This window comes from Vulpes vulpes, chromosome 11, assembly GCF_048418805.1.
Source record: "Vulpes vulpes isolate BD-2025 chromosome 11, VulVul3, whole genome shotgun sequence".
In the NCBI taxonomy this organism is placed as follows: domain Eukaryota; kingdom Metazoa; phylum Chordata; class Mammalia; order Carnivora; family Canidae; genus Vulpes; species Vulpes vulpes.
Genome location: NC_132790.1, coordinates 92,016,366 through 92,035,560, shown reverse-complemented (window position 1 = coordinate 92,035,560; position 19,195 = coordinate 92,016,366). Strand labels below are relative to the sequence as shown.

The following is a 19,195-nucleotide window of genomic DNA, read 5'->3' as shown; positions in this document are numbered from 1 at the left end:
AGGGAAATAAATGACAGCATCAGAAGGAAAAATCTACGTTTACTTGGGGTTCCAGAGGGCACCTAAAGGGACAGAGGACCAGAAAGCATATTTGAACAAATCATAGCAGAGAACTTCCCTAACTTGGGGAGGGAAACAGGCATTCAGATCCAGGAGATAGAGAGGTCCTCCCCTAAAATCAGCAAAATAGACGTGTCTTTCTACATCATTCTGTTTCTCACAGCAAGCACAGCTGCTCATCCTTGAAATGGGCCTGTGGAACGTTTCCCAAATAAAGGAATGTTTGATTTATTTCATGGCTTTTTTGTCAGACAGTATTAGAAGAAATAGTTCCACAATTCATGATGCTCATGAGTGGGATTCTTACAAGTAACCAGAGTATCCCAGACTTCAGGAGCTTCAAAAGCTACTCTTCCCTTTAATGCCCAAATCACCGGGATCTGATCCTCTGTCCAATTTACCTTATTCATAATCTTATAGGAAGTACTGTCTTTATTTCTCATCCCAAACCACTTCTGGAAGACTCGGGGAATGTCCCTTCTTAGTGGTGGACGGTTTCCTCAACATTGGCTGACTCTAGACCATTGCTTTGCCTCTATCCTGGTCACCCCTTACTCATTCTGAAACCGGCTTTCAGCCCACTAAGCTTTTTTTCCTATACTGTGACATCCTGTAGAAGGTGTGCGTGTGTGCTCATGCGTGTGTGCACATGAAAAATTTAAGACTTAAAAATACACCTATCAGCTAGAGTTACTTTTCTGGTCTGTAGTTCCTGGGCCATCCGTAGAATCCTATTTTGGATGTTCCTAACCCTTTTCCTAACCTCCGATCTAAAGGGAATATTAGCATAATTTAATTAAGGGTGCCTCTGCCATCAGAATGTTTGAGTTTTAATTCTGCCTCTGTCACATATTGACACTATTGATTCTTTAGCAAATTACTTAGCCACTTTATGCCTCAGTTTCTTCCTCTGTAAAGGATACTAATAGTCTCTACTACAGAAGGTTGATGCTAAGATTACAAGATTTAATACATGTAAAGTAGTTAGAACAGTGCCTGAAGCATAATAAGAGCTCAGTAAATATTATCTTTTTTTTTAATAGTAAACATAGCTTCTTCTACTAGGAGTTCCCTCCTGGAATGTATGGTGTCCAGGACCCACTTCTTTGGGTTCTCTGAGAGAGAGCACAGTCTCCACCTTACCCCACTCTCTCAGATCTTTTTCATTTTGCAGGAGTGGTCTTTTCAAAGAATAGCTACCAGGGGTACCAAGGTGTCTCAGTTGGTTGGGTGTCTGACTCTTGATTTCGGCTCAGGTCATGAGCTCAAGGTTGTGGGATTGAGCCCCAGGCTGGGTTCCTCGCTCAGTAGGGAATCTGCTTGAGATTCTCTCTCTCCCTCTCCACTGCCTCTCCCCACTGTGCTCTCTTTCTCAAATAAATTAGTAAATCTTAAAAAAAAAAAAAAAAAAAAAGCTACCAGTGGACCATTCACATTTTTCAGGAAATATCACTCCTTGCTCTACACAGCTGTGGCATTGCTTTTTGATTACAAAAAAGATACCAGACTCCCCAGTCTATAGACCTTCAGTGCCCAGAGCCTGGGTTACTTTGGAAAATATGATGTCATTTGTGGAGCTTCAACGTCATAGCCCAAAATTCAACTATCCCAGTCTTGTTCCATTTAGCACACTTACTTAGACATGAGGTGAATCTTAGCTTCTAACACTCCTTGCTGTCTTCTGGACCAACATCCCAATAATTTTTGAGCAGATATATAAGAAAACACAGATCTATGCACATACATCATAAACAGTAATTTTAAAAACAGAGCAATTTTCAGAGAGAAGCTCAATTTTGCCTATATTTACGTAAAATTTGTTTTTTTTTTTTACTGTTCAAGGAACAGATCCACAAAACTTTTCCCAACCATGATGAAAACAAACTCCCATATGATTATGCTTCACAGTTTTGCAGCATATCTCCATCTTTTCAATAGAATCCTTTCTTTCTTTACATTGGTTAAACAAAAGGGTCTTTAAATCACTGGTTTTTAAACATTCTTTTTAAAAAGTTTCTTCTTTTTTTTTTGAGAAATCTCTACACCCAGTGTGGGGCTCAAACTCATAACCCCAAGATCAAGAGCCACATGCTCTGCTGACCAAGACAGCCAGGAACCCCCTCAAACATTCTTTTTTTCCCTCATATTTATTTATTTTATTTTATTTTATTTTATTTTATTTTATTTTATTTTATTTTATTTTATTTTATTTATTAGAGACACACAGAGAGAGATTGAGAGAGAGAGAGAGAGAGAGAGAGAGAGGCAGAGACACAGGCAGAGGGAGAAGCAGGTTCCATATAGGGAGCCTGGGGGACTCAATCCTGGGTCTCCAGGATCACACCCTGGGCTGAAGGTGGCGCTAAACCACTGAGCCACCAGGGCTGCCCCCCTCAAACATTCTTGATGACAATCTACTATGACCCACAGTAAACAATACATATATGTTTTTATTTATATATAACTATTTATATGTATTTGTTATATATATGCTACATATAAAATTTCACCAAGCAATTCTTAATACAGTGAGTATACAGTATATGGGCAATATACTTTGATTTTTTTTCTATTTTATTTTTTCTAGTGTACTAAATTTTATTTTTAAAAATTGTAGTTGTGAATCATTAAATTGATTTCACAGCCACTAATATACGTACAGATTGTAAAACACTGTATTAGAACAATGTTTCTCAAACTTAATTATTGATAATTAATGAAACAGCTATACTTAGACAAAATATTCCTTAAGACAAAAATTGTTATTAGAGATAAAGAACTTTTTACAATATTAGGAGTGTCAATCTATCAAGAAGATATAACATTTATATATATATATATATATACATCTAAAAAACAGTGCTTCAAAATATATGAACCCAAAAATGACAGCACAAAATACTAGTAATGTAGTAACAAAATCCAGCAATATATAATAAGGATTATATGCTATGACCAAATGCAGTTTATCTTGAGTATGAGAGGTTGGTTTATCACATGAAAATCAGTCAATGTATGTACCATGTGAACGGAACATAGGACAAAAATCATATTATATCAATAGAGAAAAAGCATTTGACAAAATAATGAGAAACCTCCTGCATGATGAAAACATTCCACAAACTAGGAATAGGAGGGAACTTGCTCAATCTAATAAAAGGCATCAATGAAAAACCCACAGCTTAATTAACATCATGCTTAATAGCAAAAGCTGAAAGCATCCCCCCCGCCAAAGTCAAGAGCAAGACAGGGTATCTCTTCATTCTACTTCTATTCAACATTGTACTAGAAGTTTTAGCCAGGGCAATTTGGCAAAGAAAGATAATAAAAGCCATCCAGATTGGAAAGGAAAAAGCAAAACTATCTCTATATGCAGATAACGTAAAAAAATCCTAAGGAATACACCCGTATACACACAGGGCGCTAATAAATGAGTTCAGCAGTAGGGAGTATAAAACAGTGAATCCACTTTAGAAAACAGTTTGGCATTTCCTCAAAAGTTAAGGCTAATTCCACTCCTAGGTATATACTTGAGAATTGAAAACTTATGTTCACATCAAAACTCGCACGCTCACTTCACAGCAGTGTTATTTATAGTAGCCAAAAAGTGGAAACGATGTGATAATGTCCATGCAATGTAGCATTGCCAGGCCACAGAAAGGAATGAAGTACTACTAGCCTGTGCTATAATGGGCAAACCTTGAAAACATTATTCTAAGTGAAAGAAACCAGACAGGATGTCTGTATGTTGCATGACTTCATTTATATGATATCATATAGGTTAGGCAAATCTGTAGTGGTAGTGGTTTCCAGGGCCTGGGGCAGAAGCTAGGGAAGGACTGCTGATGGGTATGTGCTTTCTTTCCGGCGTGATGAAACTGTTCTGGAATGATATACCCATCTTTAAAAGCCCCCCCACCCCCTTGAGGTTACTGTATTTGTGACCTTAGACAGTCATAACAATAAATATAATAGCATAGATGTGCACTGCTAATTATGTGCTAGGTCTTGTGGTCATCCCACTATAACCTAGTGGAAGTAGACATATTATTATTATCTCCAAAGGAGGCACCTAATACAGAGAGAGGCCAACATGTTACTTGATGTTTCTTTCTTTTTTTTTTTTTTTTTTTGAAGATTTTATTTATTTATTCATGATAGAGAGACAGAGAGGCAGAGACACAGGCAGAGGGAGAAGCAGGCTCCATGCAGGGAGCCCAACGCAGGACTCAATCCCGGGTCTCCAGGATCACAGCCCTGGCCAAAGGCAGGCGCCAAACCTTGGAATCCCCTTACTTGATGTTTCAAATCTTATTCCAAACTTCTGTGTGGAATAATTATCTTACAAGGTTTAAGAGGATTAAATGAGTTAGTATGTAAAGCCCCTTAGTACATTGTTGGTACAAGGTACACATTAAGAAAATGAATCATGTTTTATTTTTTTAATAAAGCTTTTATTTATTTATTCATGAGAGACACAGAGAGAAAGGCAGAGGGAGAAACAGGCTCACCAGGGGGAGACTGGCATGGGACTTGATCCCAGGACTCTAGGATCATTCCCTAAGCCAAAGGCAGATGCTCAACTGCTGAGCCTTCCAGGCATCCCAGTCATGTTTTATTAAGTGGATAATGCATGCTGCATATCTTTTTCATGTAAAAAAATAGGTCGTTCTAACTTCTAATGTGTTATAGTGTTAGTAGTATCTAACATTTTCATTTGTTGTGGATACAGGACCCCCTGGACCAGCTATCCCTCCATCTGCAGGCCACGCAGGAAGCTTGCCTATGGGGCTCTACAGTCCACCTCAGCCCCATAACTTCCCCTTGTACCAGCCAGCTGGTGGTACCCATCCTATCCAGTACCAGCCTGGCAAATATCCTATGCCAAATCAGCCTGTTCCGGTAACATGGATGCCAACGCCTGCTCATATGCCAAACTGCCCTCCTGGTCTGGAATATTTAACCCAGGTACTCCACACAAATCCAAATGATTTTCTTATGAAGTATGACTGGGGACCTGACCAGAAGAGCTACAAAGCTGGACAGAGTGGATGAAGGTGATGGGTCAGTGATGACCGAGGTCCAGTTTGTGAGACTGTAGGAGTGGTGGTCCTCCTGATTTCAGAAACGTGAAGGGGAAATGAGCAGTACAGCCATGTATTTGGCAGGATCAGTACTGTTTTCTAAAGGATGTATGTTGAATTTTAAGGTACACAAGGTGTCCTGTTGGAGGTGGTTTAAAAAACAGGAACAGAGGAAAAACTATCAAAGATGCTATTTGAGGTGTCATTTACATAGAAGTAAAGAGTTTTAACACCAAGAAAAACATGCAACAGAACAAAAAGACCATGAGTGAATCAATGAGTGCCTTAGCCCTCCCCTTTTTCTCATTACCCATAATTTTCATTAGCCACCTTAGTTACCAGTTTTGGTGTAAGACCTGTTGAGGCCCCCTCACCTGACTGTGTTTTCATACAAAAAAAAGTTTTTAATAAAGGAAGGATTGTATCCTCTCCCTACCATCCTGTTATCAATTATACCACCAAACATTTATGTCTAGTTATTTTTCACTTTCTTTAATACCACATTCATGTATTTTTTATTAGTTAATGTATTCAATGAATATCTGGTGAAATATGACATTTCAGGCAATATTCTGGGCTCAGGGATTGGGAATGATCTATATTATCTAAAATTATATAAATATGATTTCTCTGTCCTCAAAGAGATTTCTTTTCTGCTAGAATATTCTCAAATATATCAGGTGATGAGCCCATCACACTGTCTTTAGAGTGATTCCTAAGTGAAGTTAAGGTAGAAATTTAAGTAGTGGTGTTCCCAAATCCCTTCTCAAGAGATCGCATCCCAGACTGTTTCCTCCCCTTTGCCCTAATCCCAATCACACGCTTCCAGCCCTGTGGACCCTCTCCTCCTTGAATTATGCCTCTAGGGAGGGCAGTGGCATTAGTAGTGCAAATAAATGGAAATCAGTGTGTTAACATCCTCCACAGGCACCTGTGAAAATAATAGAGAACTGAATGCTCCTGTGTGAGGTCCCTGGCTGACCTGCTTCCTATAAGCCACTGAGAAAATAGCTTTCTCTGTGGCTGGTCCATGTTAAAGCATCCTGAACTTCTGAGCAACTCCAGTCTGTGAGTGACATGTCAGTGACACCAGGGAGGAGGGCCTGAGCTAGAAACAATCTGCGTCAACACAGCTTCTTCTAGGTGCCGGCACTGTAGCAAGAAGATGCTCTTCTGATGTAGCGGGCAACTGTTTTATCTTTTAAAGTAGAAGGGAAGAAAAGTGGTTTCCCTATCTGGACCAGGTTCTCTGCTGACCGGGTACAGATAGGCCAGTTTCACTTGATAATTTTTTTTTTATTCTGTTCGGTTTCAAAAAGATACTTTGGTATCAGTTGATACACATTTTCATAACTATCTTATCCGTTTCTTTTCTAACACTGATTTCATTTCCTTCCATTATTTCTGTTTTTCCTAATTGCTTTGTTCTCTCCCAACAGTTGGACATCATACACGTCCTTCAGCATTTCGAGCCTCTGGAAAGTATGTATAATTTTGTCGTGTTCACCAATGTTTGAATCAGGTAGAAATTTGTATCATCCAGTATCTAGTTCCTTATTTATGTTGATGATTTTTAAGTGGTTCAAAGAGAAAAGATTATCTTCTTTTACACCCTTTCTTCAAGAAAGTAATAAAGGGAATTATTTTGTATGATTTTATCTATTTATGTATCATAAGTTCTTAGGTTTGAAAAAGACATTCATTTTATCTGGTCAACTTCCCTCACCTTATGAATATCTTTCCTGGAAGAGGAAAAGGAGGAGCCAAGAGGTTAAATGAATTAGCCAGGGACACCGCAGTCACCTAATCAGTGGTAGAGCAGGAAATAGAATCTAAACCTGCTACGTTCTAGTCCAGTGCCCTTACCTTGGAAGTAAAAATAAATCACAATAAACATGCTTGATCTCAGTTTATCCTCACTAGATTACTGACCTTCACTTTACTCTCATATCTACACGTTCATTTGACCACCACATAGAGCCTCAGAGTTTCCTGGGTATATTTTCGTATTTGCAGTTAGTTAATGACCCTAATCATTTCAGTATATTTCATGAGCTGATTAATTGATGGTAAATGTATAATTTCACTTAAATGGTTTTACAATTAAAGTTTTCTGCATGCAGGTATTCCAGGAATATAGTTTCAGTCTTTACATTTATGTGGAAAAGTTTTTAAAATCATTTTATACTGACCTTCTCTTAAAAAGATGTTTTAAATTTTCAAAATTACTAAATATTTATTGGGCATTTGTATTTTTTTTTTGGTGTCCCAATCAATTGGATATATTTCACTTTAAACTTTAAAAAGCTCTTTTGAAAATAAAAATAAAAATAAAAATCTATTTTGCTTTAAGCCCTTAAGAAATACTTTTAAAAGACTTCTTGGTGCCCATTTTAACTGCTTCTAATTTAAAGTGGCTTTCTCATTTTATTTTTTAGTGATGACGTCTTTTGAAACTAATAATAGATATGACATTAAAAACAACCTGGACCAGATGGTTTACGTTGTAACTGAAGACACAGACGATTATACCAGAAATGCTTATCGGACACTAAGGCCCTTCATCCTCCGGGTCACTGACTATATGGGCCGAGAAATCATGACAATGCAGAGACCTTTCAGATGCAGCTGCTGTTGCTTCTGTTGTCCCTCCACCAGGCAAGAGGTCAGAGAACATAGGTCTAATCCAACTGATCCAACTCTTCACAGAATGGTTGTGCTCCTTCCAGAATAACACATGGGACTTTCACTGGCTTCGCTGGTCAGAATGAATGAAGAGAGTGGGGAAGAAGGCAGCCAGATTGTCTCACCTAAGGGAAATCACCTTGTGGGTTCTTGTCTTCTGGTGCTATTTGGTGGGTCAGGCACAAATTAGGGTTATTTATTCAGTGACCACAGTGCTGTCAGTTGTGTCTACTGAATTAGAAATGTACCTATGACCTAGAATAGAAGTCACACACATTTGTCTAAATGTACCTACATATCCCCAGATAAGCTGTCCTTAGACATCATCATATCCTTTTAGATTGGAAGACTACACTAGTCATCCCAGACTTTGGAAAACTTTGCGTTACCCATCCCAGACATTAAATGAAGATTGGAAAAGTTTGGATAACTTTACACTACCCATCTATCTTGCCACAGATAAAGAAAAGTTAGTTCAGAAAGATGAAGTGCCTGATGAGGGTGTTACACTCCCCTGAATGCTAGAACTAGGGAGTAGGTATTCTGAGTGACAGCTGGGTTCCTCTTCTATAACCTGTGGGACTCTAAAAAGGTTGTTTGAAGCGATTTGAGAGAGAGAGGTCAGCAAGAATTTAGAATTCTAGATATGCCATCTACTTAAATTTTTGCAATTTATTTATTAAGAACCTCACTGCTCTTGTACATAAATATTCATAATATTCCATAGGATTACTGGGATATTTCAAAGACTTAAGTACCAGCACTTACTAAATGTTAATTTACTTATAATCTTCTCTGAGTTTTGATTTCCTATAAGATGAAAATAATAATAGTACCTATCACACAGGATTGCGTTGAGGATTAAATAGTAAATAAATGAAAAAAAAATAAAAAATAAAAAATAAATAAATAGTAAATAAATGTTAACTATTCGTTACAGTACCTGGCAGATAGGAAGTGCTCAGAGAATGTTAGTTGTTATTTGCAGGAATCTTACTTCTCTCTCATTACTATTTTTGTAATAACAGTCTAATATTTGAGATGAATCTTCATCTTTAATCCTCAATTTTTTGGATATACTAGGAATTCTTCATATTCATGACTTGGATTTTCTTCTCAAGTGAATTTTTTCAAGTAATTTACTTGTATACAGTTTTTATTTTTTTTATCTCTAAGCCTAAACTTACATGAGATCTTAATCCTAGGAAGCTGTTGAATTTACATGCTTATGCATATGTGTCAATCTATATATATGAACAATAATATCTTTTTATTTTTTTAAAGATTTTATTTATTTATTCACGAGAGAGAGAGAGAGAGAGAGAGGCAGAGACACAGGCAGAGGGAGAAGCAGGCTCCATGCAGGGAGCCCGATGTGGGACTCGATCCCGGGACTCCAGGACCACACCCTGGGCTGAAGGCAGGCGCTAAACCACTGAGCCACCCAGGGATCCCCTATCCTTTTAAAATAATATCTTGATTTGACAGTTCATGAAGCTGTACAGTCTTACACCATAAATAATGAAACCCAGTGGACTCAAAATTCTTAGAAAAGTATACGATACCAGAAAAACCACCAGTAGAACTTTAACTCTGGGCTTTTACTAAATAATTTAATTTTATGACTGGTTATTATTAAATATGAAGATCTTAGTTCTTCACAAAGGAATACTATAAAGATAAATAGCTAAAACAGGGTAGCGGACAATCTTAAAACTTTTAAGAATGGCTTTATATATTCATATACAGATTCTGTTGTTTTCACAATACAGTTTTCAGAATTCCTCTTTTCTCTCTGTTTTCTATTACAATTGTCATTGTCTGAGATTTAAACCTAAGAAGTTACCTTGTTGCTTTTTCATGGATTGTGCCAGAAGACATGAGACACCTAGAGCAGAGACCAAGAACTCTATCACAGTACAGTAAACAGCATGAGCATCATGAGCAGCATTTTGGTGTAGGTCCCCTCGCCTTCATGTTCTGCAGGGTTGACTCAGAGGAGCCCAGGCAGAGGCTGCATACAACACTGAGCTTAGAGAACTGGCCATTTTATAAGAAGCAGTAACTTTGTTCCAAAGAGAAATGTGATCTCATCTCTCAAGGCTGTTCACTAACATAACAACCCTAAGAAATAGCCTGGTTAAAATAGAAGACTCCCTACCAGTAATGATTTTTCTCGTCCTTGAATGACTTAAGAGCACGTCCAGGTGGTAAGTACATGTAATGGGTAAGTATGTAGCATCCTTCTCTCTGTTACTGCTTCTTTGCAGCTGGAGGTGCAGTGTCCTCCTGGTGTCACCATTGGCTTTGTTGCAGAACACTGGAACCTGTGCAGGGCAGTTTACAGCATCCAGAATGCGAAGAAAGAAAATGTGATGAGAGTGCGTGGGCCATGTTCAACCTATGGCTGTGGTTCAGATTCTGTTTTTGAGGTAAACAAATGTAAAAATAACATTTTGACTATTTTTTTTCTGCACACACTAACATCTTAGAATTCTTTGGTTTTAGATTATTTTTTATGTGAATGGATAAAGTAGAATGAGGAAATAGTCATTGGTTGACATCAAATCATTTTCAAATTATGGTTAGTGGATTGCTGAATGTTTTTCAAAATGTGAGCTACTTTTTTTTTTATTATTTCAGTCTTAAAGGTAAGAAGTACCCATTTAAAACACTAAACCTGAAAGTAAATAGCTCGACTGAATCCATTTATTTTATTCTTGGTTGTATTTAATTAACCATTTTTACCAAAGATTTGCAGGAATGGGATACAGATCCTGAGTAATGAAAGTGCCCAACATATCACAGAACATATGAAGCACCCCAGGATTGTGCAAATTGTTTATTTGCATGGTAGAAATTTATCTGTGCCCTTAAGAGATAGGATAATATAGATAACATGGGAAAAAAAACTCATAGTAGATGAAAACATTTTCTCAGGAAAATAAAAAATCCTCTTGTTTTGCCTTTATCTCAGTTACTATGAAACAATTGCTTTCTATCCTATGAATCTGACAAAGGAGATTCCTAGAAATGTTTCTTGAATTTCTTAGAGAATCCTTGAATGCCTGGCAGTTCAGCAAGGCTTATTATCTAAAGTTGGTGATTCAGATATTTCCTATGACACCGAATAAACTTTTTTAGTTCTTCAAGCATTGCTTATGTATTAAAAGGCCATTGTAGAGAAATGGAAAATGTAAACAAGCCAGTTTTAGGGGCAGGAGGTATATGATCATTCTGATCTCCAAAGGTTAGCATTTCACTATTTTTCCTCTGGCAAGTGCCTGAGTTCCCCCTTTAGAAGTTATGGCTCCTTGGGATTCTGGCATACTTTAAGAAGACAGGGTGGATTTCGCCCACAAAAACTTGAGTGATTATATGAAGTCTGTAAAGTACATACAGCTGTGCTTCCTTTTGCTCATGTGTTTCTCTAGACTGTAGAGATCCCCTCCCAGCCTCCAATTCCAATCCTTTATTATATGAGAAATAATTTCTGAATCAGTTCATGTCATATGTCCCTAATAACTCATTTGAGGATGAAGAAAGAGCCCTGGCTTGAGAACTGTTAGCCCAACTCAGTTATGAACCAGTGGCGAGGCACTTAACCCTTCATGGCCATAATTCCTTATTTGAAATTACATTATTACTATATTAATTTTATATATTGTATTTATGCTATCTCAGTATAAAGTAGAAGTAGAAGAATGAAATATATACAACAAAACTTTTCATACATCATAAAGTCACATTCTTATCTTTGTAGGTCAAATCCCTTGATGGCACAACAGACACCGGCAGCATTATTAGGAAATGGAATGGTCTGTTATCAGCAATGAGCGATGCTGACCACTTTGAAATTCAGTTCCCATTAGACTTGGATGTGAAGATGAAAGCCATGATTTTTGGAGCTTGCTTCCTCATTGTAAGCCTTTTGCTTTTGAGTTGTTTTGAGAGAATTATTTTCACCATGAGATGCAGTATAGTGCAATATAGGAAGGTAATAACCTTTGAACCCAGGCCAATGTCTGTCTCTGCCACTTACTAGTTACATGTTTTGCAGTGTTTAGCACTTCCAGGCCTCATTCTCCTTAAAATGGAGATAATTATCCATTCTCTGTAAAATGGAGATAAAAATACTTATATTTTTTAGGGTGATGAGCATTAACTATCATATGAATAAAGGGGCCAGAAGAGTGCTTGGAGTATATTAGGCATCCAGTGGGTGTAATTATCATTGCATGTTGTCTTTCTCATTACTTAAGGATGCCTATCATATGACTTCTTAATGAAATAAAATAACTCTAAAGTTATTGGCTATCAGCAGTTCCAAGTTTGTAATTGCTGCTGTTCATATTAGGTCCTCTTCGTAAAGATTTCATTTGATTCATTTATTCTTAACTAGAATGAGGACCACCTGATAAATTATAAAGGATAATATTTTATGCATTGCATCTAATTAGTATGTATCTTTATACATACAGTTCTCTCTCTCTCTCTCTCTCTCTCTCTATATATATATATATATATATATAATATATATATGTTTAATTCTTTTTCTAATTTCAGGACTTCATGTATTTTGAAAGATCTCCAACACGACGTTCATCAAGATAGATGGACACAGCAAATCAGCAATCATGGTTAATTAAAAACGATTAGAAAAGTTGGGCCTAGAATCCTCTCAATCATTTGCAAATATATCTGCTTTTGCAGATTATTTTTACTGGTTATTAGCTCTCATTCTTATTAGGTAGGCTAAGAGTGTAAGGGCAAGAATACAATCTAAACATGTGTTTTAATTGATTATCTGTCTTGTCCACTTGGTAGACTAGGAGTTAATCTTGAAAAGGCTATGACTCATTAACCAAGTAGACACATTACAATGAACTTCAAAACACTTTACCATGAAATAAGGGAAAATGAATCCTAGAGCTCTCACATTAATAGGTCATGAAATGGTGAGCTTTTTAGAGTTATCTTTGAGATAGAGTAAGATGGCTTTTATACCTACCACTCCTACCTCTTGTCCTGTTACTGAAGACAGATTTGATTCCAGGTGAAAAGAATGATACTTTTGATATTAAAAAACAAAAAGGAAGGCAGATAGAAATACTATGTTTTATTGTACAAGGAAAAATGTATTTGTGCGTATGTATCAAAATTTTGTTTTGCAAGTTTATGAGTTTCAATGGAAATTTTTATTTTATTACCAAATAAAACATTTTTTAATCATAAAATTTATAGGTTTATATTTTCCATGCATATTTTCTCATTCGCTAGCATGGTCAGTCAGGACCTGCCTGTGTATGGAGTCAGGATCAGACTATCAGGAAAAGAGGTGAGTAGGGCCACAGCCAGTCTAGATCTCTGAGCAACTTAGAGACATCAGTGCCCTTATAAGGAGCTTGCATTTAGTCCAAGAGGTTTAAAACATATTTTAAATATGTTTGGCCAAATCTTTAAGATTGCCTATTGAACTTTTGTATCTTTTTGATGTGACACAGAAAAGATAGTTGTATTTTTTCTTTCAAGAAGATCCCTGATAATCACCATGTTTTTCTAATGGCAAGAGTTAGAGTTTTGTCTCTGTCAAATATGACATTCTGTGTAGCACTTTGTAAAAGCAAAAACTACAAATCTTAACATTGTTTAATATTTCTTAACTTAGAGATAGATAAATCTATATCTATGCAAGGAAAATAATAAAACACAGCAAACATGCTGCTACTTTGTGAACTATAGCTTAACAGTAAAATTATGTAGGATGACATAAAGTATAAACGTACTTGTTTTATAAGCTAGTTAAAAGTATAGTGTAATAGTGAATAGACTGATGAATCAGCCTGCCTCTTTTGCACTCTACCTTCCTATCAGGACCTGGACTGTGTTCTTTCAACACAGCCAGTATGTATGTAGAATGAAATATATTTTTCTCCTTGTTAAAGAAAACAAGCCTGAGTGTTCTCTGATGGGATTATTCAGAGATGAGGGCCTTTGCCCACAGTTCCTATTGAAGTCAAAGAAAGGTGCTTTGTCTTTAAATTATATTTATCTTTTCATGGTAAAGTTGTTTTACTCGGTGTCTTGTAATTTTTATTTCTGGGTGCTACTACCAGCTTGTTAAAAAAAAATGTAAAACTGCTGCTTTTTTAAAAACTAATTATCTTATATTTGAAAATATAATTAGACATTTAGTCTTAGACATTTATATTATTTCTTAAAATGTCTGACATTTTATATATGAAATCAAATAGTATTGAGAAAGTTTATTTCTATAAACGTCCTTTTTTACTTGCCTATGTCCCTACATCCCAAGACCTGCTGTATAATACTAAGAAAAGAGTTACTTTTAACATACGACATTTTAATTTCTGCTTAAAATTTTTGTGGTATTAAGTTGTCTCTTACAGTTATTATTTCACTTTTCTTAAAAGTAATACTATGTGTCTTATATTTTTATATTATGGTTCATATTACAATCTCATATTTCTTAATAGTGTTTCATTGTGGGCAGCCTGGTTGGCTCAGCGGTTGAGCACCGCCTTCCGCCCAGGGTGTGATCCTGGGGACCCAGGATCGAGTCCCACGTTGGGCTCCCTGCATGGAGCCTGTTTCTCCTTCTGCCTGTGTCTCTGTCTCTGTCTCTGTCTCTCTGTTTCTCATGAATGAAAAATAAAATCTTTTAAAAAAATAGTGTTTCATTGTGTAAAATTGACCAGATTCAACTAAAAAAAAAAGCTACTCTCTGAAATTTGTGTGTTTTCATGCTTCATCATATTGTTTTTGGCTTTTAAATAAATATAATATGGTTTATAGCAAAATACTATTTTATTTTTTTGGCTTTTGATTGAGTCTCTGCTATAGACTGAATGTTTGTGTCCTTCCCCTCCCCCCCCCCAAATTATGTATTATCCCAATGTAGTGATATTTGGAGGTGGAGCCTTCATGAACAGGATTAGTGTCCTTATAATCCAGTACCTTACTCTTGAATTTCCCAGCTTCCAGAACTGTGAAAGATAAATATTTCTTAAGCCAGCTAGCCTATGGTATATTTGTACAGTTGTCCAAATGGATTAAGACAGAAATTGGTACTGCGAAGTAGGGGTGCTGCTATAACAAATACCTAAAAATGTGGAAGCAGCATTAGAAGTGGGTAATAGATAGAACCTGGAAGTGTTTTGAGATGCATTCTAGAAGTCTAGATATTTTAACAGAACTTTAAAGGTGATTCTGGTGAGAGCTCAGAAAGAAAAAAGAGCTGTAGAGAAAGCCTTGACTTTCTTCGAAAATAGCTATGTAATCCTGAACAGAATGTTAGTAGAAACATGAATGATAAAGGCCATACTAATGAGGCCTCAGATGGAAATGAGGAGCATGTTATCAGAAACTTGAGGAGAGGCCCTCTTTATAATAAAGTGGCAAAGAACTTGGCTGAATTGTGTTCATGTTCTGGTGTTTTGTAGAACACAGAACTTGCAAGTGATAAAACTAGATGTTTAGTTAGAGGTGCAGTTAGACTTCCTCTGACTTCTTATAGTAAAATGCAAGGAGTGAGAAATGACTTAAAGACAGAATTGTTAAGCAAAAGGAAGCAGAACGTAAACACTTAGAAATTTTTCAGCCTATCCACACAGTGAAAGATGAGAACATTGAGTATATGGCCAAGGAGATTAGTGTGGATGAGCCTTCTGAGCAGAAGCCAGGAAACTATTCTCCAAGACAATGGAGCAATGACCTTGAAGGTGATTTAGTAGTTAACAGAGCTACCACTCCCGTTACGGCCCCTATTGCAAGGGCTTGGGGCTGATTGGTTCAAAGGAGGGGATTTCAATATCTGTTGGACCTCTTTACACACTACCTGGTGCTACCGCGCATGGGGGCTCTGCTCTCTACACTCTCCTGCCATGCTCCTCTGCTACCCCAGATGTGGCTCTGGTGGGCCCTAGAGTCATAACTTGAGTCTGATTTAGATGCAACTTTGGACTTTCAGACTTTTGAGTTGGTGCTGGAAGAAGTTAAGACTTTTTCTTAAGGCAGTTAGGATGAGTGAATGTATTTTTCTTGTGAAAAGGACATAAATTTTGTCCAGACCAGGGGTAGAATGCCATGGACTGAATGTCTGTGTCCCCCCAAATTCATATGTTGAAATTTAATGCCTTAATGTGATATATTTGGAGGTGAGACTTTGGTGGATGATCAGAACAGGAGGATGGTGCCCTTATGAGTGGATTAGTACCTCTATAAAACCTCTATAAAAGAGAAGGCAAGGAGCTCCCTTGACCCATCTGCGTGAGGACACAGTGAGAAAATAGCCACCTATGAATCAGGAAATGGGCTCTTACCAGACAGTATCCACTAGAGCCTTGATCTTAGACTTTTAGAACTATGAGAAATAAATGTGTTGTTAAGGAGCCACCCGGTCTATGTATGGTATTTTTGTTATAGCAGCCAAAATGGACTAAGATAGGTTTGTTGGGTTTTTTAAAATATTTTATTTATTAATGAGAGACAGAGAGGCAGAGACACAGGCAGAGGGAGAAGCAGGCTCCCCAAAAGATAGTTTTTAATTTATTATCAGGTTCGTTCAGGGTCCTTGTTTTCTTACATAAGCTTACTTCTCATAAAGTCATTGTAGTGGTTTGTAGTAGTAACTAGCTTTCCAACATAATCAAGTTATTTATAAATGCTTATTTCTAATCGACTTATGGCACATTTAAATTTTAAGTGTGAGGGCAGCCCCGGTGGCTCAGCGGTGTGATCCTGGAGACCCAGGATCGAGTCCCACATCAGGCTCCCTGCATGGAGCCTGCTTCTCCCTCTGCCTGTGTCTCTGCTTCTCTTTTTCCTCTCTGTGTATTCTCATGAATAAATAAATAAAATCTTTTAAAAAAAATGTTTAACTGTGATTTCTATAGCATTATATCATGTAGGAAAGCTGATAGAATTTATGACTGTCAGTGAAGGATGCATTTTAAAACAATTTTAATGACCAGATTTCCCAAAAATTATACAAAAAAGCTGGGTGCCAGACTAATTTAGTAGTTGAATTTCTCCACCAACTAGATGTTCAATTAAGTTCAAGTATAAAATAAGCAGTGATTCCAGGGAATGGCATCCTGCTCTGCTGGGACAGCTGGCTACTTTTCAGTATCCGTTGCCCACTACCCCAGTGTTTAAGGCTTAATTTAACATATGTTGAAAGATGCACACTTGGAAAATCCATAGGCCTGGATTTAATAAACTAGTACCAAATTTAACTTTTTGGCTAGTGAATGGATCTTTCCCATAATTTGGTTGACCTTCACAGAATCTGTTTCCCATTTGCTTCTAGACATCTTAAATTGTAAATCCCAGAAAGGAGAAAAACAGCATGATGCATTCCAAGTGTAGTCAGAGTGAGCTAGCATAATATTATACTTGGTGACACTTAACATGGCTACTAATAGCACCTAGTAGGCTTTCACTCAGTATCTGCCTAATGAATCATAATGCAATCAGTGGATATATTTTTGGAATATTTATCATAGTACCAGTAAAAAGTTTTACCGTTCAAAAAACATACCCTTCTCTCCACTATTTCATTTTATTAATAATTACTTTATTGAGCCTCTACTAAATTCAAGCCTAGAACTATATCTGAAGGTAGAGTGAAATACAAAGGTAAAAAATACATAATTACTACCCTCAGGGGTTCACAGGCTAATGGATGAGACAGACTTTTAAACACAAAATTTACATATCTGAGGGCCATGCTGGCAGGTGTTCAGTGAGATGTTGGCACAGTTGGTAGAGGCCTTGTCACTAGCACCATCTCAGGTGCTATATATTTCTATCCCATTTAATCATAGTTTAGGCTGGTTGTGTCATTAGCCCAGGTGCGCTTCCTGGCACTGGTGGAGGTGAATGAGATGCATTTTACAGTTTTATCTGCGAGCTGAATACATGGTAAATACAATCAAAGAGGTCAATTCAGGGATCCCTGGGTGGCGCAGCGGCTTGGCGCCTGCCTTTGGCCCAGGGCGCGATCCTGGAGACCCGGGATCGAGTCCCACGTCAGGCTCCCGGTGCATGGAGCCTGCTTCTCCCTCTGCCTGTGTCTCTGCCTCTCTCTCTCTCTCTCTGTGACTATCATAAATAAATAAAAAATTAAAAAAAAAAAAAGAGGTCAATTCAGCAAATTTCCATCAAGCAAAGCAGGGATTGGTGGTTACAGTAAACACAGAGCCTGTGAGAGTGGGACAATTGAGATGCTCAACAAATATTTGTTGAATGAGTGAACACAGTTCTAATGTGCGCATGACAGTGTGTTAGGTGTTCAAGGAGACAGTCCTCTATCTAGCAAAGGTAGTCCTCTATCCCTCAGCAAGGATACAGCAGGGAAGTATGCAATTGCAGCACAAATTTAAATAATTATTGCATAAAATAATCATTTTATTTCAAAATATAGATTACCCGATTCTCACAACTTCATCATGAGACAAACATCAACACCATTTTTCAGAGGAAGAAACAAACTTCATCACGAGATGACAGAAGAAGATGGAGCTAGGAAATCCCCCTCCCACCCTACAGTAAATGAAGGAAAATGGAAATGTTGGATGAAAGGGGAGAAACATGACCCCTCCTGGAAGAGGAAGGGAGGGAGAGCACAGCAGGTGAACTTGAGCGAAGTTGGGAGCTTGTAGAGTTGCCCAGTGTCAAGGTCCAACTAGAAATCAACCAGGGGGGGAAAAATAGAAATCAAGCAGGGGGTGAATGTGCACTGGTGAGTATGGCAGAGGTGGGGTCGGGGCTGAGGTCGGGGTGGCGGAGGCACCTCTTACGGTGCCTCTTCACATAATATATAAACAAAAAGTAAAGAGCCAACTCTAAAAGCCTTCTGTAATTAGCCAGCTCAACGATGGCCCATGACATTTTCTTGCAGCTCTTCGTTCTGCTGCTTATCCGCCTGGAGGCCAGCCGTAGGAACTCCGACAATTTTGAGATGTGTGGTTGCTGGGTTTGCCTCCAGATTCAGTTCCAGGGTAGATGAATATGCATCTGGGCACATAGAGAGGGAAACCAGTGCAATCATGAGACAGGTGGTATAATGTGGTCAACTAACTAGATAGAGAACTACGGTGACCATGATGATGAGGACGAGAGCAGCTACTCTTTCTGGTGCTTCTACTGGGCACCATTCTGCTTGTATGGATTTTCTATGTACTAACTCATTCCATTCTCATAACCCTATGAGATAAGATGACTATAATAATCCCCATTTTATAGACGAGGAAATGGAGATTTAGGTATCCTGCACAAAGGAAGCCAGCTAGCTCATGTCCACAGAACCATTAGTTGAAGGGGGCTCCGGAGGCTGCGTTCTA

The 19,195-nt window shown here is 37.7% G+C and overlaps 1 protein-coding gene and 1 long non-coding RNA gene across 7 annotated transcripts in view; one reads left to right on the top strand and one right to left on the bottom strand.

The window, feature by feature from the left end:
- Positions 1 to 14,650, top strand: part of PLSCR4 (phospholipid scramblase 4) — a 41,473-nt gene extending 26,823 nt beyond the window's left edge. For all 4 annotated transcript variants that reach the window (XM_072727077.1, XM_072727076.1, XM_072727078.1 and 1 more), the window contains exons 5-10: positions 4,793 to 5,028; positions 6,584 to 6,626; positions 7,583 to 7,809; positions 10,100 to 10,261; positions 11,593 to 11,751; positions 12,396 to 14,650. In XM_072727077.1, the coding sequence (XP_072583178.1) occupies positions 4,793 to 5,028; positions 6,584 to 6,626; positions 7,583 to 7,809; positions 10,100 to 10,261; positions 11,593 to 11,751; positions 12,396 to 12,443 (875 nt within the window). In that variant the 3' untranslated portion in view covers positions 12,444 to 14,650. The remainder of the gene's footprint in view (positions 1 to 4,792; positions 5,029 to 6,583; positions 6,627 to 7,582; positions 7,810 to 10,099; positions 10,262 to 11,592; positions 11,752 to 12,395) is intronic.
- A 3,590-nt stretch (positions 14,651 to 18,240) lies between these two features.
- LOC112909457 (uncharacterized) overlaps positions 18,241 to 19,195 on the bottom strand; it is a 28,818-nt gene continuing 27,863 nt past the window's right edge. The window contains exon 3 of one of the 3 annotated variants that reach the window (XR_003233121.2): positions 18,241 to 18,869. This is a non-coding gene — a long non-coding RNA (uncharacterized lncRNA). The remainder of the gene's footprint in view (positions 18,870 to 19,195) is intronic. The other 2 variants (XR_003233120.2, XR_011995299.1) reach the window with 2 other exon arrangements.